At 44.8% G+C, this 21,508-nt stretch overlaps 1 protein-coding gene across 17 annotated transcripts; it reads left to right on the top strand.

Moving 5' to 3' along the window:
• The first annotated feature begins 1,662 nt into the window (after positions 1-1,662).
• On the top strand, positions 1,663-21,226 carry LOC126501048 (uncharacterized). 17 transcript variants are annotated; one of them, XR_007591519.1, is made up of 5 exons: positions 1,663-1,878; positions 2,067-2,276; positions 4,097-4,171; positions 10,709-13,076; positions 19,276-19,920. XR_007591519.1 is itself a non-coding variant. In XM_050141465.1 (5 exons), exons 1-5 carry the CDS (start codon positions 3,988-3,990, stop codon positions 20,212-20,214), a joined length of 693 nt encoding a protein of 230 aa, XP_049997422.1. In that variant the 5' UTR covers positions 3,923-3,987; the 3' UTR covers positions 20,215-21,226. The 17 variants fall into 17 exon arrangements, 4 of the variants coding, with proteins under 4 accessions (XP_049997422.1, XP_049997424.1, XP_049997425.1 ...); XR_007591512.1 differs by lacking the exons at positions 1,663-1,878; positions 2,067-2,276 and adding exons at positions 10,059-10,148; positions 19,960-21,226 and having other exon boundaries at positions 3,923-4,171; positions 10,709-10,835; positions 19,276-19,514; XR_007591513.1 differs by lacking the exons at positions 1,663-1,878; positions 2,067-2,276 and adding an exon at positions 10,059-10,148 and having other exon boundaries at positions 3,923-4,171; positions 10,709-10,835; positions 12,989-13,076.
• The last annotated feature ends 282 nt before the right edge of the window (positions 21,227-21,508 follow it).

Genomic DNA, 21,508 nt, shown 5'->3' with positions numbered 1-21,508 from the left:
GTATAGTAAGTGGGAAATCACAAACAAAGATTATGATGCTACTCACAACACGGGCCCATGAAATGACAAAACTATACTCCTTTTGGGGTTAAACTTACCTGCTGCAGGACAGGAGAAAGGCTTTAAAGTTCGGCCATAGAATGCCGATAACAGCTGGGAAAAATGTGAAGTCACATATTTTAAAATACATTTGCAAGGACTTAACAGTACAAATATTGGATCTTTAAAAATGGTCTATAAGTAAAAAAATACGGAAAAAACTTTAAGAAAATGGCAAGGCAATTTAAAATTTATATGGGAGAATTGAAGTACCCTTCATTTGAGAAATAAGAAAATTTCTGACTGAGGAAGGCTTCTGACTGAGGTCTTTATAAGAGTATAATGGGGAAGGATTGTTTTAATCAATTCCCATCCCATCATTAAAATTTACCAGGCAAACAGTAATCAGCTTGTCTAGCCCAGATTGGAGTTATGTTCAGTGAAGGACAGTGTGGGGCTGACATAGAGACACTGCTGTTAGGGGTGAAAATGGCAAGGAAAAAAATAATTGCACAGAATGTAGCATGAGTACCTGGAATCAAGGAAGAGAAAGCAAACACAATTTCAAAAGATTAAGACTGGCAACTGCCAAAGGGCAAAATCAGGGTTAAAAAAATATCCCTATAATACTGAAGGAGAGCATTGCATTTAGAGGAGAAGCCAGAGCAGAAGGATTTAGGTTAAAGTTATCCTTTAGAAACTATGACTTAAAGTGGGAATGTTTGTTCTTTTTAATCTGTTTATTTTATTTATTCTTTGAAAGAGGGTTTTTTACTCGTGGTTCCCTGTAGAATACCAGCGAGCATTGGGTTTATTGTAAATAAAGTGTGTCCTAAGCTGAAATGAGTTTCTTCCTCCCTCCACGAGGAATGTTCCATTTGGAAGGAAGCGCCTCACAGCACTTGGCTTGGAAGCCCTCCCCTCCTCTCTTTCTATCCATCAGCTGTTTTCATCTCATTTCCACCTCAGTTTCTGTCACTGGGACCTCAAACGTCCCCAAGAGGCCCCTGGATCAATGGGCATCATCTTCAGCTTGGTACTTTGGGAGGCGTTAGAGCCTCTGAGATGTAGGGGTTGGTGGGCATTAATAAGGGTACTGGGGACATACATTCCAAGGGAAACAGGGAGCCAGTCTCTTTCTGTGCATTGCTTCTGGGCTGGTTCCCTGTGGTGACTGATTTTGCTCGGGCACACTCTCCCTTCATGTTGTGTGGCCTCAAGTCAAAGCACGAAAGCAACGAGGTCATTGGATCAGCCTGGAATCTCTGAGACCTATGAAAACATAAATTTATGTGCTTTATAAATTGAGTAGCCAATTAGCTCAAGTATTGGTTACAGTAATGGAAAGCTGATTGACCACCCTGCCGCTGACTCTGCAAAGACTCTGAGCTCTGTAGGCCTACATCATTTTTTCTCTGAGCTGTTCAGTTGGTCTTCCTCCCACTAGAATGTGTGAGGGCAGTTCGCCCTGTGGGTCTGTTAGGAGCTCCTCTCTGTGGTTCATTCAGTATTCCACCCTTCAGAACTCAGTTTCTGCCAGGAGCATAAGAGCTGCCCAGAAATGTCTGACTGGGAAACTTGTGCATCCTTGTGGTTTGGAGACTCTGTCCAATCAAACAGCAAACCACATGTCAAGGTACAGAGAGGAGAGCAACAGTGTATTATTTGTAGCAACTTAATCATCTAAGCAGAGCTTCTCCAAGATCAAGAAAAATCAAGACAGATTAAATGAGAGCATTGTCTCAAACGAGTTCAACTGTAGAAGGGAAGCAGAAATGGCCATCCTGTTGCATTCACGGGGTCATCTCCCTCCCTGGTCTATGGGAGGAGGGGGAGAAGGTAAGGCCAGATGCCACGTCTGAAGATGGTAGGAAAGGACATCAGAATGAATAAAGGAAGACGAATACAGACTTATGAGGACAAGTCAGAAAGAGGCACTTCTGAAAGCAGCTGTTTAAAATTTTATCGGCTCTACTGTAACACCAGTCTGTTTGCTCAATAGTGCTTCATACCTCTCATAACCCCAGCTAGCCCGACGGTCTCCAGGCTCTGCATCTTACTAAGAGCTTGTCTTCGTGAGAAAGAGACAAATGTCCTACAACTCCAACAGCCTAAGCTCCAGGGCTGGTTGATGCTGAGGTCATAGCCCCAAGCCCAGGCCACTTCCGTATCCTTCCAATGACGCTGTCCTCCATTTCTTCGAATGCCAAGACTTTAAAATGTGTTCTGGACTTCAGGTAAGCATTTTTGTAAATCATTTTTAAATATAGTCTCACCAAATTCCTAAAATTAACAACCTTTTAGAGATGGGCAATATTGGAAAGATGGGGAAAAGGGAGGAACATGAGCAAGATCAGAAAATAGCATGAACTACAGGTAACAGGATCAGTGGCCAACACTAACAGTGTGGGTGACATGGCCTGGACACAGCACTCCAGAGCGTGGCATGCAGACAGGAACTGTGATCAAGGGCTAGGGAGATGGACCAGTGGGTAAGAGCACTTGCATAGGCAGAAGGACCTGAGTTCAAATCCTCAGAAACCATGGAAAGTCAGGCATGGCCAAGTGTGCCTGTAACCCTAGCATTCTGGGGGGCAGACACAGATATATCCAGGAAGTTCACTGGCCAGACAGCCTAACCCAAATGGCAAGTTTCAGATTCAATGAGAGATCCTGTGAGGGGAACAGGGCTAAAAGTGTTAGTGCAAGAGACTCTATCATCCTCTGATTTCCACATGTGCTCGTGGGTGCGGACAGAAGTGTGGTGTGCACATCCAGACACATACACACACAGGTTCATACATACATATTACACACGTGCACATGTGCATGCACATCCACAGACATGCACACTCACATGTGCACACATACATACCACACACACGATGAATTCATAAATAAATAAATTTGCAGAAAGATTATGATGTGCTAGTGCCCTCAAGTCCACCTCAGCCATTGTGGGAGGCTCTATTGGCATTTTGGGTCACAGAATTATGTGTGGAGAGTCTCCTGTGCAATGTAAAAATTTAGAAGCATTCTTGGACTCCACCCCCGGGAAGCCGACAGCACCCACGGCCTACAGTTGCACAAACCAAAAGTACATTGAGACTCTGCCAAGTACTCCCTGGCCAGGGTGTAGGGAACAAACTTGGCCCTGGTTAAGAGCGGCTGTGACAGCAAATGGTTGCACTCAGGTTACATGACTTCTGGAGTTGATGACCACTTCACTCAGCGCCTGTCTGGTCCCTGGAGACACCAGCTGGGCCAGGGTTCTCCTGAGTTGTCAGATAGGATAGACCATGCTACATATTCTGAGAAGAAATTCCAGCTGATCTGGTACAGCTGACCACTTCAGAGAAGGTCTTAGAGAAATTCTCAAAGCCGAAGCATTTGAGAGACTAATAAATGTATGTTAGCCCACCACACAGGAATGTTGGGGGGTGTTGAGTGGAGATGGCTTCCAAGGTGCTGCTTCACGTTTCCGGTGGTCACTGAAAAGGAATCACCGAGAAGATGGCAGAACTTTGCTTATTTAAGAAACAAGTTGAAAACATGCTGGCTCACAGGCAGGAACTGCCAGACGTTTGGGTGTGACCTCATGGTATGCCAAGAAAACAAGATCTAGCTTTTGGCATTCTTGCTAATCTTTCTTCAGGGAAATTGTTTTGAAAATGCAAGAGTTGGAGAAAACATCTGGTTTATGGGAAAAATCTTAAGGACCTGCTTGCTCTTCCCACCACTCCCGAGGTGGGACGGGAGCGGATTCGTGGGTCTTAGCAACCAAATCAATAACAACAGGCTGATGTAATTATTCCAGGGAGAGGGGCAGAAGGCATCGGTTCCCACTTTATTAAGCAAGAACAACGTGTGAGGAAGGGTGGAGCTCTGGAAGGATAAGAGAAGGGGAGGGGTGCAGAAAGAAGGCCCGGCATTTCAGAAGTGCGCGGAATGGGAGGACTTGGGATCACACCCCGGAACGGCCGGAAAAATGAATGTTTGTTTTCTCTTGCCGATTATTTGCTTAACAATAACATAGAGACAGGAGCCCTGGTTGTAGGTCTGCTGGCTTCTCTGCTCTCTTTAGCTTTCCAAAGAGGAGCAATCAGATGTGAAGATTCTTCATCTCTCACTGGTGAGTCGTTTTCTGGTTTCTTCCACATGCAACGACCCTCCTCTGAAAGGATCGGAAGCATAGGACGTCCAAGGTGCCAACCTGACTCTAGTTCTGTGACATTTTTTTTGGCATATTTTCATATTTTCCAAAATGCTCAGGGAATGTTTTGAAGCAAAGTGATCTGATTCCTATCTGCCCTGTTCAAAGAAAGTCAAACCAAGACCACGGTTTGGATCTTCAAACCTTCCACTGTTGGCAGAGGCCGCTTGTCCACAGGCGTCCGTTTGCCTCTACAGTCTCCACAGCTGAAGGCAAAGGGCTCCCGCGGAGTGGGTCGCCACTTCCCGTTTTTTCCTCAGACACACTTCCTGGCCATTTTCTGCTTTATCAAGAACCACCCTGTCCCATCCTTTTCTATGGCTGTAGCTGGCTTCCCTGTCACTTGCTGATAAATATGATTAGATAGCAGTAGAAAAGAAGGCCACTGAAGTGTGGGTGTGGAAGACAGGACTGGTGGCTAGAGCTGGTTCCCTTGGCTCTCTTCCTCCCTGGGACAGCCTTCCCCAGAAGTCCCAGTTCTCAGCGGGCAACCCCAGCCATGCCCAAAGAGCTACCCTACAATTCCTTCCCCCTTCTGTCATTCCAGTCCTAAGGTAGACTGGCTAAAATGCCCAGTAGCAGCGACATCACCTCTCCCAAATTATCTTATCCTTGAGACATTCACAAATCAAAGGTTTCTCTCTCTCTCTCTCTCTCTCTCTCTCTCTCTCTCTCTCTCTCTCTCTCTCTGTGTGTGTGTGTGCTAAAAGAAAAATATAGAACACTTCACTGGAGACCAATAGAGAAATGATATTTAGCTTTTCTGAGGAAACCATGCAAGTGAGAAAAGTAAAATTTTGAGAGAGAAAAAAATACTAACCTAGAATTCTATATGCTGCAAAATAGAGAATAGCATTTGTGACTGACCTGTTGTCTTTCTAGATTCAGTAAGACAGTTTCTTTAGAGAGAAGGAAGATGCTGACAGTGAGGAATACCCATGAACTATCCTGGGCTACCTAACATCCTGTCAAAAACAAACCAACAACAATGATAACAAATATTTAGAATATTTTGATAATGCTAGTCAAATAGTATGTTTTCGTTATCTTATTTTTAGTTCTTTGCATATTTCTGTAATTATTAGTAGACTTCTCAACTTTCTTTTTGACATTTACTTTATTCTATGAGGATTGTGTTTCTGAGAGTATGTGCGTATGTGCGTATGTGCGTCGTGGGTATGCAGTGCCAGCAGAAGCCAGAGGGGGCAGCAGATTCCCTGGAGCTAGAGTTAGAAATGATTGCTCTACTATGTTTATAGCAGCATTGTTTGTAATAGCCAGAACCTGGAAACAACCTAGATGTCCTTCAATTGAAGAATGGATGAAGAAAGTATGGAATATACATATTAGAGTACTACTCAGCAGTAAAAAACAAGGACTTCTTGAAGTTTGCAGGCAAATGGATGGAAATAGAAAACACCATCCTGAGTGAGGTTAGCCAGACCCAAAAAGAGGAACATGGGATGTACTCACTCATATTTGGTTTCTAGCCATAAATAAAGGACATTGAGCCTATAATTCAGGTTCTTTGAGAAGCTAAATAAGAAGGAGAACCCAAAGAAAATCATATAGGCTTCCTCCTGAATATTAACCTTCATCAGGCGATGAAAGGAGACAGAGACAGAGACCCACAATGGAGCACCGGACTGAAATCTCAAGGTCCAAATCAGAAGCAGAAGGAGAGAGAGCACAAGCAAGGAACTCAGGACCGCGAGGGGTGCACCCATACACTGAGACAATGGGGATGTTCTATCAGGAACTCACCAAGGCCAACTGGTCTGGGTCTGAAAAAGCCCGGGTTAAAACCGGTCTCGCTGAACATAGTGGACAATGAGGATTACTGAGACCTCAAGAACAATGGCAATGGGTTTTTGATCCTACTGTACCTATTGGTTTCGTGGGAGCCTAGGCAGTTTCGTGGATGCTCACCTTACTAGACCTGGATGGAGGTGGGTGGCCCTTGGACTTCCCACAGGGCAGGGAACCCTGACTGCTCTTTGGGCTGACGAGGGAGGGAGACTTGGTTGGGGGAGGGGGAGGGAAAGGGGAGGCGGCGGTGGGGAAGAGACAGAAATCTTTAATAAATAAATAAATAAATAAATAAATAAATAAAAACAAAAAAAAGAAATGATTGTCATCCACCATGTGGGTCCTGGGAGCTGAACCTGGTTATTCCACAAGAACAGTAAGAACTTTTAACCACTGAGCCTCTTTCTAGTCCCAATTTCTCAACTCTTATGATTGCTATATAAGAATAAAGGAAGCTGGAGAGATAGCTCAGTGGTTAAGAGTGCTTCTTATTTGTACAGAAATTCTGACTCCAGCTCCCAGAACCCACATGTTGGCCCACAGCCTTCTGTAACTCCACTGCCAAGGGACCTGATACCTTCTTCTGATCTATGCTGGTACCAGGCATACTTACAGTACACATACATACATGCACAAAACTTTAGCAATACACATAAAATAAAATAAATGAACCCTTAAAATTTAATGTTCAAAGGTAATATAAAACTTCTTTTAGGAAAATTATGCTTAGGTGTCTGTGTCCAAGCCACACATTTGTGGACACATGTGCACATCTGAAGACAGTGTTGGATCTCCTGGAGCAAAAGTTATAGGTGGTTGTGAGCTGATACATGGCTACCATACCTGGGTCCTCTAGGAGAGCAGAAAGTATCTCAACTGCTGAGCCAGTCACAAACCACATTTCAGAATTAAAGATAATGTCCCAAGTATCCTTCAGAGAATAGCAGTCAAGGTCAAGTATTGAACTAGAACTTGAGACAATTCCCTACATTGCTCCTCTTACTGAAGAAGTCATGAATAGAAGGACATCTCCGAGTAGTTCCCGAGCATCAGCTGAGTGACAGGAGAGGGAGTTAGTGTGTGATTGTATGTTTTCAAAAGAGGTCCTCAGTGGGGAACTGAAATCATTTCTCAACATTACATAGTATGGTGTCTGTTTAAGATTGTTCATGAAAAACATGGTTTAGCATATGTTTTTTTTTCCCCACCATGTCTACAGTGTCTAGGAGAGCACTTGGACAGGAGAGTGGCTGACAGTGGGAACTTTACAAATCCTTAAGACCGAAGCCTGCAGTTGATGACTCAGTGCCCAAGAGCTCATACTGTTTTTGCAGAGAACTTGAGTTCAGTTCCCAGCATCCCCATCAGGAGGCTCACAACCACCTGTAGCTCTAGCTCCAGGTCCTTTTCTGGACCTCTGGACCTTTTCATCAGGGCATCTGGTGTCCTTTTCTGACCTCTGGGGACACTATACTCACATGCACAAACCCATACTAAGATATACACATATACATATAACTAAACATGTTTTTACATGGGCTGGAGAGCCGACTCGGTGACTAAGAGCACTGAATGCTCTTGCAGAGGACCCAGGTTACATTCTGAGCACCCACACAGAACCCTTTGTAACTCCAGTTCCAGGGGATCCAATGACCTTTTCTGTCTTTGGGTACCAGTCACAGAAGGTGCACATATATACATTCAGGCAAAACATTAATCACACACATGAAATAGAAAAATAAGAACAAACAAATAATTTTAAAAATTCCTTACTGATGACTGAGAAAAATTGCAAGTGATGAGCATTTGGACGCCTCTGCGAGAAGAAAAGATAGCATCTTTGCTAGGATATAACCAAAATTCTGGTTTCCTGTCCATTAAAGGCAGAGTTACAATTGAGTATTAGCCTTCTGAGTGTGTTTGTCATTGAGTTGCCTTGGGAACCGAGATTAAGTAACACAGGTGAAGACACAGGCCTGGGACATCCCCTGTCTATGGGAAGAATGAGTCAGCATCAACGCTGGGTGGAGGGAGGGTCAGAAGCAGGGCATTAACACAGACAGCGGTGGAGAGCATGCTGGGGTTATGATAAGAAGACCAGATGATACTGATTGCCAGGCTATGGCTCTGAAATACTCTTGACCGCATCTGTTCCTGAACATTCTAGATCTATTTCCCAATGTCATGGTGAACCTAGTGACCTCGCCCCAGGGAAATTTCTACATTGTCCTTTCCCACACATCAGTATCAGCCCTCTAGAATGTGTCTGGGAGCCAGCAAGGTATATAATAAAATGCCGCTGTTGTCATTGTAGAGTAATAAATGCCTGGAAACGTGGCTTAGTTAACTCGTTCAGAGTGGACCTGTTCCTGCCTGGGTTATTCTGCAAAGCTGATGTGACGGGAACTCTAGAGAGCCAACCTCGGCCTTAGACTCTCTTCAGATTCCCAGACTTTGGACTCAGCCCGTGTGGGGGTTGCCTGGAGAGTCTTCTCTGTGAGTGTAATGACTGTTTACTGATGTGGGAGTGATATCTTATTAATAAAGAAACTGCCTAGGCCCCTTGATAGGCCCACCCTTAGGTGGGTGGAGAAAACAGAAGAGAATTCTAGGAGAAAGAAGCTTAGTGGAGGAGTCGCCATGATGTTCCCGCTCCAGACAGACGCAGGTTAAGATCCTCCCTGGTAAGCCAGCTCTTGGGCTACATAGAATATTAGATATGGGTTAGAACAATATGTAAGAGCTAGCCAATAAGAAGCTGGAACTAGCCGGGCCAGGCAGTGTTTGAAAGAATACAGTTTCCGTGTAATTATTTTGGGCATAAGCTAGCCATGTGGGCGGCTGGGTGCCGGGGACGCAGCCCTGCCGCTCCTATTGCAACAGTTTACACTACCCTGCAGGGGCTGAGGAGCTGGCTCAGAGGGTAAAGTGTTTGCATGCAAGCATCAAGACCCATGTTCGGATCCCCAACACCCGCATGAAAAGCCAGTCCTGGCAGCACACAGTAACTGAGCACAGAGAAGCAGGTGACTTCTGAGGTTTGGTGCTCAGTCAGCCCAACTGAAAGAGCGGCTCAGTGAGAGACTCTGTCTCTGAAAACTAAAGTAGAGAGGGCTTGAGGGGTAGAGGAAGACACTTGAGGTCAAAAGGTGTATGCAGACATTGCCATACAGGAGTGGGTTGCTCAACGAGCATTTGTCTTGTAGGTTCAAGATCTTGTGGTTGATCCTCAGTACCCACCCCCACACATGCACAGGCTTTAAGCACAGCGATGATATTGATGGCCTATACTTACAGTAATAGAATTACACACTCAGGCAATGAAAGGTTTGGGGAATGTAAAGCTGGCACCTCAGGGCCAAATAGTCCTTTTCTAGGACTGAATTCATTGCTGAATTCTGAACAAGTACCCATCAATCAAGCACTACACTCACGAGGAAGCGGGTCTTCTCATTCAGTAAGAGGAGAATCAGTGTTTCTGTCTCAGGGATTATTGGTGGGAATCAAGGACTGCTCTGGAGACCAGCACATGTGACACAGTCCCGAGTGGCTGCCTGGAATCTCAGCACCCCCTACCTCCTTACACGGGTCCAAGCTCAGAGAGCAACACAGCCAAGAGGAGGGTTCACCTTGGCCTTCACTCATCTCCCTCTGCATGGCTCTTACCAGGGTGTGTGACTCTGAGCTCTGGTGTGTACTGAGTGGAGAGGGAGAACCATGACAGGAATTCAGCCTCTACTTGAGGTTAAATTCTGCCGCCTGTTGCAGGCCATGCCTACCAGGAGAGTGCCCGCTTGAGAGAGCTCTGTTCACCCCCATGGATCTGCTCATGCCAATGGCCCCTGAAACCAGAGGTCCTCTTATTGAGTACCAGACCACAGCTTCAAACATCCAGTGCCAGGACCCTCTGGGGTGGAAATCTGCACCCTCCCAGGCACGTGTCTCAAATCTCCTCACCTCTTATCTCCTCACATCCTCACTTTCTCTCTGGCTCCAGAAAAACCTGTGACCCATGACAATTCAGCCTCGTCTCAGGCTTCCGCCAGCCACTGGACACATCCCCTTCAGTATGGGGACCTTCCACCATGTGAGTGACATCAAGTTCTGATTTGAGAAGTCAGCAGCCAGGTTTACATTGGCTGCCATTGTACAAAGTAAATGTGAGCGCTTCCTATAGCATGGGCATCTTCTTTCTTTGTCTTCTGAGACAGGGTTTCTCTATATCAGAGTCTTGGCTGTTCTGAAACTCTCTGTAGCACAGGCTGGCCTCAAGCTCATTGAGAATTACCTGCTTCTGTATCCTATGTGCTGGGGATTAAAGGTGTGCACCAACACTGCCCAGCAGCATGGACATCTTACTATTCTAACTATGATGTGAACTTCAAAAGTGGCACAAAGATTCCTATACAATGTCACCTACCATTGCAATCCAAGGATTTCCTCCATCATCAGCTAAGAAAAGCATGATCTCATCAAATGCTAAGGAAGTGGGCCAAGGAGGAAGCAGAGGCCAATGTAGACCTCCCAGAAGCCCTGGGAGATTAGGGATATGTTCAATGGCTATTTTTAACAGCAGACTATTTTTGTCCTGTATTATACAATGTGAATCTATATTTTTATGACTTTGCTTATCCATTCTCACTACAGATTCTTGTGGCGAGCTTACTCCTACCTCAGCGAGTAGAAGCGTTGAGAGGGAGCAAGCACCCCCCCTAACCCTCAGGATCATTCTCTCTGCCCACCCAGAGTTCATCTCGTTGAAGCCCTGCTGGAGGTAGGCTCTTCGTCAAACATCAGGGGATCTTTCCCATGTGATTCAACCATCCCAACCACCGGTGTTCATCCCCAGGAAAGGAAGTTAGCATACAAAAGAGACCTGAAAAGTACGTGATAAATGTACATGATGTTGTATTATTCACAATAACCAAGATACAGGAATCAATGGGAGTGCACATGCTCAGATGAATGGAAAGAGGAATTTGAGGTGGACTATTATTCACCATGAGCAAGAATGGAAACTTGCTATTTGCAGTCGAATGGTGGGATCCAGAGGACAGCAGGGTCAGAACGGCCAGAACTATATATTGTCCTTTATACATGTGAACCTAAAGAAAAAAAAAGACCCGAAAGTACGATAGCTGTGATGGCTTCCTTGGTTGTCACTTGACTACGTCTGGAATGAACTAGAGTCCAGAGATGGAGAGCACACCTGCGAGAGATTAGAGCGAGAGCTTCATCCTCTGAGTTCTATTACTCTAGCGAACCCTAACTAATGCAGTAGCAATTCTTAGGGAAGGACTGTAGAGGGACTGAGGAGTTGAGGGCAGAAGGCATAGATGCCTCCAGCATGCTCCTTATGCCTAGGTGTCAAATAACTTCCCTTGAACTCAAAATTGAGCCTTTGCTTGATGTACCGGCTGATTTTACGTCAGTTTGATACAAAGCTAGAGTCACCTGGAAATGGCGACCTTCAGTTGAGGGCATGCTCCCCCAGACCGGCCTGTGAGAAGGTTTGTGGCGCATCTTCTTGGCTGAAAATTTATGTGGGAGGGCTCAGCCTATGTGGGCAGTGCAACACCTGGGCTGGTGGTCCTGGGTTCTATAAGAAAGCATTCTGAGCAAGCCATGGGCAGCAAGCCAGTAAGCAGTGTCCCTCCATGGTCTCTGCTTCAGTGCCTGCCTCGGTTCTTACCTTGAGTTTCTGCTCTGACCTCCCTGGATGATGGACTAGAAGCTTTGTTATGAAATAAAGCCGTTCATCCCCAAGTTGCTTTTGAGGATGGAGTTTTATCCCAGCAACAGAAAAGTAACTCAGACACCTGGGATTCTGCATTGAGGATGGAGCAGGCACGTGTGAGCTGCAACAGATTACACGAGGCTAAGAGGTCAAAGAAGTGAGTTCCAGGCATGCCAGAGTTATATGGTGAGACCACACACACACACACACACACACACACACACACACACGCGCGCGCGCACACGGTACTCCTAAGCCAAGTGCCCTTTGAGAACTATCAGAAGGGTAGGTGGTTTTCATGACATAGGCCTGCTGCTGAGGGATAGTGCCCCTGCCCTGGTAATAGCTGCATAGAAGGCATGCTCAGGAACTATTGGGGGAGAGCCCTTGGTTGCATAACGTAGAACCCACATTTGTGAGGCTGGGGGATGTATCTGCCTACCAGCTGCTGTGAACAGTCAGGCTTGCCTTGGGAAGCCGCACCCAGAATGCTTAGCGCTGCTCCCCCGGGAGCCATGATCCCTAGAGAGGGCTATTCTGGGAGAGAATGCAGAGGAGCAGTGGGGGCTGAAGTGTTGCTTGATGCTGTGTGATGACCAAGCCAGGCATGGTGCCCTATTCCTGTAAGTTTCTTGGCATGTCACTTCGTCCCTAACAAACAAGACCTCCCAACATGTGACCTGTGAGTGAGTTAACAAACATAGCTATTCCCCAAACAAAAGGAAATGCCTAAAAATTCACTGTCTTCTACACAGAGCTCTTGACCCAGTGGGCCAGAGACACCGCCTCCTGTCCTAGCTATTATTAGCAAGCTGTCTAACCTTTCACAGGGTGCAGAGCAGGGGCCCGGAGACCTTCGGCTCACCCTCTCTAATAACCACTAGCAATCTGGGTGCCGGCTGATTCACGAAGAAAAGAGGTGTATGTGTGTGGTGGTGGTTTGTGGAGGGGGGGTGTCTGGGTATGAACTCTGTTTATATTTTCTCTTCTCGTGTAAGTTTTAAAGCTTTAAAGTATTGTGCCTTAAATAAGATATTTAATAAACTAATAATATTAATCTACTTTCGGCCCTCTTACCTTAGGAATGCCAGTCTGAGATTATTTCCAACTGGGAACAAATTTCTTTTTTACTGTTGCTGAGATTGAAGTCATAGCGGTTATTCTGTCTTTTTGTGTGTTTCCATAAACAGATCATAGAGCATTGCCCACGAGAGGCTCTTGGGTGGCATGAGCATGTTAACGCCAACACACTCACAGTCCTGAAAGCATGGCAGGGAGGTAGGTAAGCTGCAGCTCTTAGCTCATCTTCAAGACAGCCCTAGTGCATTCTTCCAAGAATATCCCATTCTCTTTCTCGGTTCAGTTCTGGGCTTCTTTAGATCAGATGTAGCAGATTTCCTGGAAAGGGTTACAGCAGACATTCCATGCTATGGAAGAGATGCTCGCCACAGCTATGTGAACTGGGGCCTCCACAGATCACAAGCAAAGAGGGACAGTGGCTTTGCCCCAACGCAACTACATGTGTGGACATTGCTTTCCTTGGCGCCATATGATTCGTATGAAATATTGTGAAATAAAATGCTTTAAAATATTCATTTTCATTCTTTCCCCTTTCTTAGTTTTGACAGTTTCATACAAGAGTAAAACGTATGGTGGTCAGATTTACCTCCCCACTTCTTTCTTCCTTCTTAACAGTCTCCCTCTCTCCCCATGTCCCTGTACGTGTGCAGGCCTTGGGTGTATATGTGGCTATATGTCTATAGATGTAAGTATGTAGGAGACAGAGTGGCTATATGTCTATAGATGTAAGTATGTAGGGGACAGAGTGGCTATACATCTATAGGTGTAAGTATGTAGGAGATAGGGTGGCTATATGTCTATAGGTGTAAGTACGTAGGGGACAGGGTGGCTATACATCTATAGGTGTAAGTATGTAGGAGATAGGGTGGCTATATGTCTATAGGTGTAAGTACATAGGAGACAGGGAGGCTATACGTCTGTAGGTGTAAAACAAAACACCTACATGTTTCTACATTTTCCCCTAAGGCCTTTGACTTGCCCAGTCAAAGGCTTGTGTTCAGCTTATTGGTTTGTTTGTTTGAGACAGAGTTCTACTATGTATTGCATGGGGGCCTTGACCTCTCTCTGGCCCAGAATGACCTCAAAATTCCTGCAATCCTCCTGCCTCAGCTCCACAGAGTATTGATATTGCAGGTGTGTACCATGATGGCTAGAGATGAGCTGTTTGCAACTATTTAAAAATGTAAAGTTATTCTTAGCTCATGAACCAAACAAACAAGAAACAAACAATACACAAAAAAATAAGCAAACAATAGATTTTTAAAAATCAGGGGGCAGGTCAGATGGTGTGTGAGAAACAGCAGGCTGGCTCCTACCTCAGACTTCTTCAGTGTTACCAGTTAGTCTCATGAATGTGCCAATTCCACTGTGGTGGCACACGCACGCATGTGAGCGCACGAGCACACACGCACACACACACACACACACACACACACAGAGATACTCGACTAAATAAATGTAAATATAACCCGGCTCCTGGGCAGTGTGCTGTTTGCCTATCTCTATGTATACAGATAAATATACAAATAGATACTTTTACAAGTGTATGTAAACACATACACATCTAAACATAGAAAGTCAATGTCTGTTCCTTCAAACACTTTGTTCAGTATTCTAAATGTTTCCAATTGCTGCTTTGGCCTCTTTAGAAGACTTGTTTCTCACCGTCCATTCCTGCCGCCTTGTCTGGTGTTATAACTGTATTTTCATGACTTGATCTTATCAAACCTCAGCTGATCCATCTCTGGTTGGTTACGAGCTCAAGCCCAGTTCCTTGAACACTAGTAGATTTATACCTGGAGTCAGATGGCATCGGGTGGGTTTGGCCATAGGCACATCAGCAGGAGCAAGGAATACGATACCGATTAGAAAGATTTGACTTTTCATGGTCCGAGAGGTAGTTAAGCAATTCTGTATTCTGCTGTGCTTCCAACTGGTGTGAAGTCTGGAGTGAGCAGGAAAACCAATCAAGGAAGAAGGACAAGACACAAATGAGGAAGAGCTCCAGGAGTCTGGTTTGGAGGCCACAAGGACAAACTGGAACACACATGAATCTCTGCCTGATGCTTCCTACTTCAAACATACAACTGACTTGCAGGAAACGCTGGCTTACTCTATTACTTTTCTAACTAGACACCTGGCCCAGTTGGGAGCTGGGGAACCTAAAGGAAGAGACCTGGCGAGGCGCCAAAGAACTGTATGTCTGGCTTCTGCCCTTTGTCAGCAGGGAACCAGACATCAGCAGGTACCGTGTGATCTACAGTGGCAGAGTCATGTGCCATGTACTTCCCTGTCTCAGTAGATACAGTGCTGGCCAGCCCCCGGGTTCCATGCCCACAAGGCACAAGCTGGGTGAGATGTCATACACTGTTAATCAGGGCCCTTGGGAGGTGGAGGTAGGAGGAGAATCAGGAGTTCAAGGTTATCTATGTTCTGCTATTTAGAGAGCTGACCCATGTTAAACCCTACACATAAACAACCAACCAAACACATGGCCAATATTTAACGTGAACCTTTCCAAACCCCAACCCGTAGATTCTTCCTGGCCTATGCTCTCATGAAATTATGCAGAGAGGGGATCCGGGACATCAGACTTCTTCCTTGGCTAGAGCAACAGTCCTAACAGACCGTGCAAGCTCCTTTCCCCCTAGAGACAGTCTATGTAATCATTTGACAATGTTTGCTAAGCCTGATAAGGTCCTTTCCCCATCTTCTAGCCCTGCCCTGGGGAGAGCAGGCACAGGGGCACCAGGACTTTATCCCTGGCACTGCACACAGATTTAGAAACTGATCTTGCATGGAGGAATGGAGAAGCGTGAGAAGTCATCTTTGACCTGCATGGGGGGGTCAGGGGGTGCTTCTTTCCCCCTGCTGGCTCCACAGAAGGCTTCTCATAGGCTCCCCAGGGCCAACAGGCCTGGCTTCCTGCTTTTCTCTTAGCAGGGTGGCAGGGGCTGTCTCCTCACAACAGCCTTCCTGTGTTGACATCACCATTTGTTCCTCGTTTCCCCCTAGGGAAGATGCTGCCTTGTCTGTTCCGGGCAATAGATTTGGGAAAAAACACATTTTTGTCTTTTAAAGGAATTTATTATTATCCAAGCCTCCTTATGGCCCCAAACACTGATTTTAAGAGCAACAACAACAAAAGATAGCGAATTCCCCTTCAATAACAACAGAAAGGGCTACTTGGGGGTGATTCAAAGGCCATGCATTTTTGAATTACTATCACCACAAAAATGTGGTGTGTGCATGTGTGCGTGTGTCATACGAATAATGAACAGACAAAAAAAACTGCAATATTTCTCCACCTCTTCATTTCCTGGCATAAAGTGTCTAGTTCAGATTATTTTCCTTAAAAAGAAAAAAAAGACTTCTTTTTAACTATGCGTATGTGTATGGCTTTTGCATATGCGTACAGGTGCCAGTGATGCCAAAAGAAGCTATCCCATTTCCTGAAGCTAGAGTTACAGGCAACTGTGAGTCTCCTGGTATTAGTGGTAGGAACTGAACTCTGGTCCCTAACAAGAACAAAAGAAATGATCCCTGAACCTATCTTCAGCCCTAGATTGCTTTCTTGGTCTTATTACACCAGAAATTTCAGAAAGCCTTGTCCTTTGTATATGCATTGCTTAAAAAGCAGTCTGGAATTTCATAGGTTTGCATGATAAATTTTACTATGCACCCAATACAGCATAACTCAAAATGCATCGTGCACCAGGGAGTGTGTGTGTAAAGGGTCCTGCAGACAGCTTCCCGAAACAGAAGTTTTGAAAACACATCCATGCAATTCCAAGGCTTCCTGTCACCATGTGTCAGAGGGGCACCCACTTTCTTTTCACTGACGACAGAAAGGGAGCTCCCTCTCAGCAATATCTCCTATGACTGGACCCACCGGCCTCTTTGTTCTTTTCTGGAGGCTAACAGAGGGAGTACGGCTGTTTGAGATCCCATACTGATCATAATACCATGTTGTTTCCCTCCAAAATCTACACCATAAAGTGAGATTTTTAGTGTTAGTGTAAGGTTATATGTCTGTGAGGTTTCCAGTGTTGGTGTAAGGTTATATGTCTACACTTGAGGGTGTTTTGTGTCTAGTGTCTTACTACCCATAAACACATTTCATTAGGACTAGAGAGATGACTCAGATCCGTTTGGTTTCTAGCACTCATGTTTGGCAGTCACTCCTCCCTTGCAACTACAGCTCCAGGTACTCTGTGTCCTTTCCTAACTTCTGCAGGTGTGTATGTGTGTGTGTGTGTGTGTGCATGCATGTATATGTTTATATATAAAAATAAATAAAACAAAATCAATTTTGACCAAAAGTGGAGATACTGCTTTAAAATATCTTCTGGTTTCAACATAAATAAGCATTTCCAGAACTATGTATCATGTCAAAAGCACTTGTGTCTGACTTGGAATCAGAAATGAATCATTAGACATTTCCCTGAATTAACTGGCAAGAAAGTCCCGGAATGAAACTCCGCGAGAAGAAGATGAAGACTTACGAGTAGGCATAAGCGTGGTGTAGCCAAGCAACTCAGAGGGAAAGGGGACTAATTCCTCCATTTGTGTAATTGGAGGAAACCAGCTCAAGTGGCCGGGATCTGAAGGATTAGGGAAAGGTGATAAGGAGTGTAGATGAAGGAACTCCATTGGTGTCAGCCACACCAAGACCTTTTGCTTTCCTTTGTACAGTTTTATGTCTTCACCATCTTGTCCTTTTTTAGAGCATGTTGGACTAGTAAATAGCACTCTCTCTTCCACCAAGTTGTGGAGCAGAATGGACAACAATAGTGGTGGCCTCGAACCCCCACACAAAGATAATGGAGAGTGAGCACCGACTCTGTCATGTGCTTGCTCCGATTTTTCCCATTTAACCTTCATGAGCCATCTGCAAGAAAATAACACAATTAAGTCCAGTTGAGACTTAAGGGACCAGTGACATGGGGAAGTTGTAGTTAGTCAGTGATGGGGAAAGGTTTTATATATTTGAATATGGAGGCCGAACTCAGCATATGTGACGACAGAGAGTTTCTTCTCAATCATTTAAGCCTGTGATTCTATATGAATGACAATTTCTTCTTTGTTCTTTTCTGAACGCTAGTGCAGACTGATCAGAAGTGAGCTCTGGCTGCACTGAGTGCTCTCTTGTCACGTAGCACACTCCTGGGCTTCATCATGCCTAGAACTCTCTCGCTCAACTTGCTGTTGTGCCTAGAACATAGAGTTCCTGCTCAGACTTTTTCTGTAAAGCCGACTGCTCTTTCCTCCCACTTCATAGCAGCAGTCACTTGAGACGAATAAGCTAGTTTCATGTCAAGTTCCAGTCATGGAGGAAGCGTAAGAATGTGAGGAAAATAATTTTGTTCAGGGTGTTTCATAGCATGAAACAGAGGTCAGAGTAGGAAAAGAATGCTCAAGATGGCTCCAGTACTTTCCATTTAGAAGCATTTCTTTTTCAGTTAGAGGGACCCACATGCATATAATTTCCCAGCATGCAATTCCTATGATGCAAATACAGTGTCCCTGATTGGTCAGTGCTCAGTCCTAGGTATTGTGCCTGTAGTTCTGTGGAATCTAGACAATGCTGGTTAGCCACAGCTCTCCCATGGTGGCCCCATTTGCAGTTCCTGCATGAGGAAGTAGTGTCCTCTGTGAGGAAGTAGTTTCCTGTCTGAGGAAACTTGTCCGCACCAGGATGAAGTTGGTGAAAGATTCATTCTCTTTCTTGTCTCTCAGCTATGGCCTTCCCACGACAGCTTTATTTTCCAATAGAATAAAAAGCATACGGCCTCAGTCGGCCACAGCTGTAATGAACACTTTTATGTTGTGCATGTCTGAGGCCTCAACCTATAGAACAATCTTAAGATGTTCTTTTGAAATAGTATAACCAGCCTTTCTGGTTTCACTGCCCACAAGACTAATCCTTTCAGACAGCAGGTCACCAACATCTTAAATATTAATTTCCTACGACACAACATTCCATTTGCTGCGGGTTCTAGACCCCATGTGTGTTATGAAAAATTGCGAAATGAGTATTTGGTCATTCACATTCAAAGCCTGGCAGTGCTATTTAGCAGTGGATAAAATCGCAAAGTGTGATGCAAATGTGGTTTGGTCTCATTCCAAACACATCAGTCTTCTACTGTGGAGGGCTATAGAGACATACTTTGGAAGAGCAGAGCACCACGCTTTACAAAACTTCTACAGAGGAAATAGGTTCTCTCTCGGTTGACGAAAATCTTTATTAATGATCTTAAAATGACCCAACTCCACCCGAACTTAATGGATCCAGGCCCCAGTCCCTATCCTTACCATATAGCACAGGCCACTGTGTCATATGCATCTGATGACATGTTTCACTTCCTCTGGCTTAACCTGCCTCTTCTTCTCACAGGTGGGCAATGACCAGTTTTAACACAGCCTCCGAACAGGTAATGGTGCTCACTTGAGCCTTCCCAAAGGGTACAGCACCCGATTGTGTTTGCAAATAGCGACCTACAGGCATAACTTGTGAGATTAATGTGGCGGATGCTGAGGGACAGCCAAAGAGAGAATGCAAGAATGAAGAAGTGCGGAGTCTAGTGTTGTCAGCAGACACAGAGAAGCAAGATGGACATGCCATACAGAGAAAAGGTTCCAAGCCACATAGCAAACATAGATAAGAAGTATGGGTTACTTTAAACTATAAGAGTTAGTTAGTAATAAGCCTGAACTACTGGACGGGCATTTAAAATTAATATTAAGCCTCTGAGTGGTTATTTGAAAGCATCTGACAGCACAGGAAAACTCTGCCTACCATGGGCCCCAGAGGAAATTCTATGAATTTGTTTCTTCATTTCCTATTGAAAGAATGTGATGGGGATTACCTTCATCCTGTCAAATGTTTACAACACTGTCATTTTTATTTTCATATTTTATGTGTTTATTTTTATTTTAGGGAGACTTGAAGAACTGGTGAGCTCATTGGCCGAACTCTTTGGATGTTATATCCACATCTCTATCTTTTTAAAATAGTATTATTTATTTATTTATTTATTTATTTATTATATTTATGTATGTGTCTTCCACACATGTGCAGGTTACCAAGATTAGAAGAGGGGTCAGATCCTCTAGAGCTGGAATTACAAGCAGTTGTGATCGGTCTGATGTAGCTGTTGGGTCCCCCAGAAGAGCAAGAAGCACCCTTAACCACCAACCCAACATGATGGAAGAGAGAGCTGTTTGCTGGTTTCCCGCTGCTCAGCCCTGGAATAATCACATAGATACTGTATTAATTAAATCACTGGTTGACCCATTAGCTCTAGCTTCTTATTGGCTAACCCTTACATATTAATTTAACCCATCTCCATTAATCTGTGTATCACCATGTGGCTGTGGCTTACCAGGTAAAGTTCCTGGTGTCTTTGGCAGGCCACATGGCTTCTCCCTCACTCCACCTCCTTTCTGCCAGCATTCCATTTGTTTTTTTCCCATCTAGCTCTGTTTTCCTATAGCACTGCTATAGGCCCAAAGCAGTTTCTTTACTCATTAATGGTAATCACAGCATACAGAGGGAAATCCCACATCACCAACTTTTCAGCACCTCATCTCTATCTTTCTTTCAAGTGAAAAATGTCTTTCCTGTGGCCCCTATTTCCTAGTGACCTTATTCAGGCCAAAATTGGACCCTGGTGGCCATGGCCCAGCTTTTTCTCTAACTTGGTTTTCTGTGTTCTGGAAGAAAGTCCTTTTCTTAATTAATTGTTCTTCTCCTTTTGTTAAGACTCAAGAGGTATTAAGGTAAACCCTCATGGCCTCCTGCAAGGGCAACTGGGCTCTTGCAGTGAGTTGGAAGAATTCCCACAATGAGTGGCGTTCCCACAAATTCCCAGCATAGCTCATGGCTCTCCACTCACAGATGCAAACACAAAAACACCTCCTCTCCCAGCAACAATAGTAGCTGTTTTCCTGAGGTGGGGATATCTGCACTAATAAAACTGTATTTTACCAAAGAACAGGATTTCCTGGTAAGCTCCACATTCTTTGCCGGGTAGGAGAACTGTTCAGGCTCTCACTGTGGAGCTTTTGCCCTCTCCTCAGGCTGACCGTGCCCTCCCCAAACTCCCTCTGCCTTTGAAATCATCCGCTACTGAAGGCATGTAAAGACTGGTTCAGTGACTTGCACATTGTAAGCGATATGGTTTTCTAGTGTAAATCTCTGGGAAGATTCTTCGGGAAGAAAAATGCTTCCCTATGTCCATCTTGGGCGGAGTTCTGCTTTGCACTTGTCTGGGTTTGGTTTGTCTTCATTTGGCTCTTCACTTTCCTCTTGATGTTTACATCTGCCAGCTTTAGAATGTCTGGTTTCCACTTCTGGGCAACTCAATTTTTATTATTCTATCTTCCCTCTCCTCTTTTATGTTCCCCCTTTGCTCCCCCTACCTTTTCTTAACTCTCCAGCATTTCTTCTGTCTTTCTTTCTTCTTTCAAGGCAGACTATAATCTTGCCCATCCCTAAATAGATTCTGACCCAAAGATAATTCTGCTTGCATTTCTCACATGCTTTTTGTGGCTGACAAGGGATTGGCTTCAGGGGTACGTGCCTGCCTTGCCAGTATGGGGACCTGAGTTTGGTTACAGAACTCACA

Source organism: Alexandromys fortis, unplaced genomic scaffold (assembly GCF_014885135.2).
Source record: "Alexandromys fortis isolate MF-2015 unplaced genomic scaffold, M_Fortis_MF-2015_v1.1 scaffold_44, whole genome shotgun sequence".
Taxonomy (NCBI): domain Eukaryota; kingdom Metazoa; phylum Chordata; class Mammalia; order Rodentia; family Cricetidae; genus Alexandromys; species Alexandromys fortis.
Note: the sequence above shows the minus strand (reverse complement) of the source record. Positions and strands in the feature narration are given on the sequence as shown.

Bases quoted from the DNA above. Each gene is read 5' to 3' on its own strand.
- LOC126501048 (XM_050141465.1), top strand. From the start codon at position 3,988: ATGGGAGGACTTGGGATCACACCCCGGAACGGCCGGAAAAATGAATGT. The intron at 10,149-10,708 runs GTGAGTGACATC...TTCTCACTACAG, and splicing joins GTATGGGGACCTTCCACCAT to ATTCTTGTGGCGAGCTTACT. The intron at 19,313-19,959 runs GTAATGGTGCTC...ACACATGTGCAG, and splicing joins TTAACACAGCCTCCGAACAG to GTTACCAAGATTAGAAGAGG.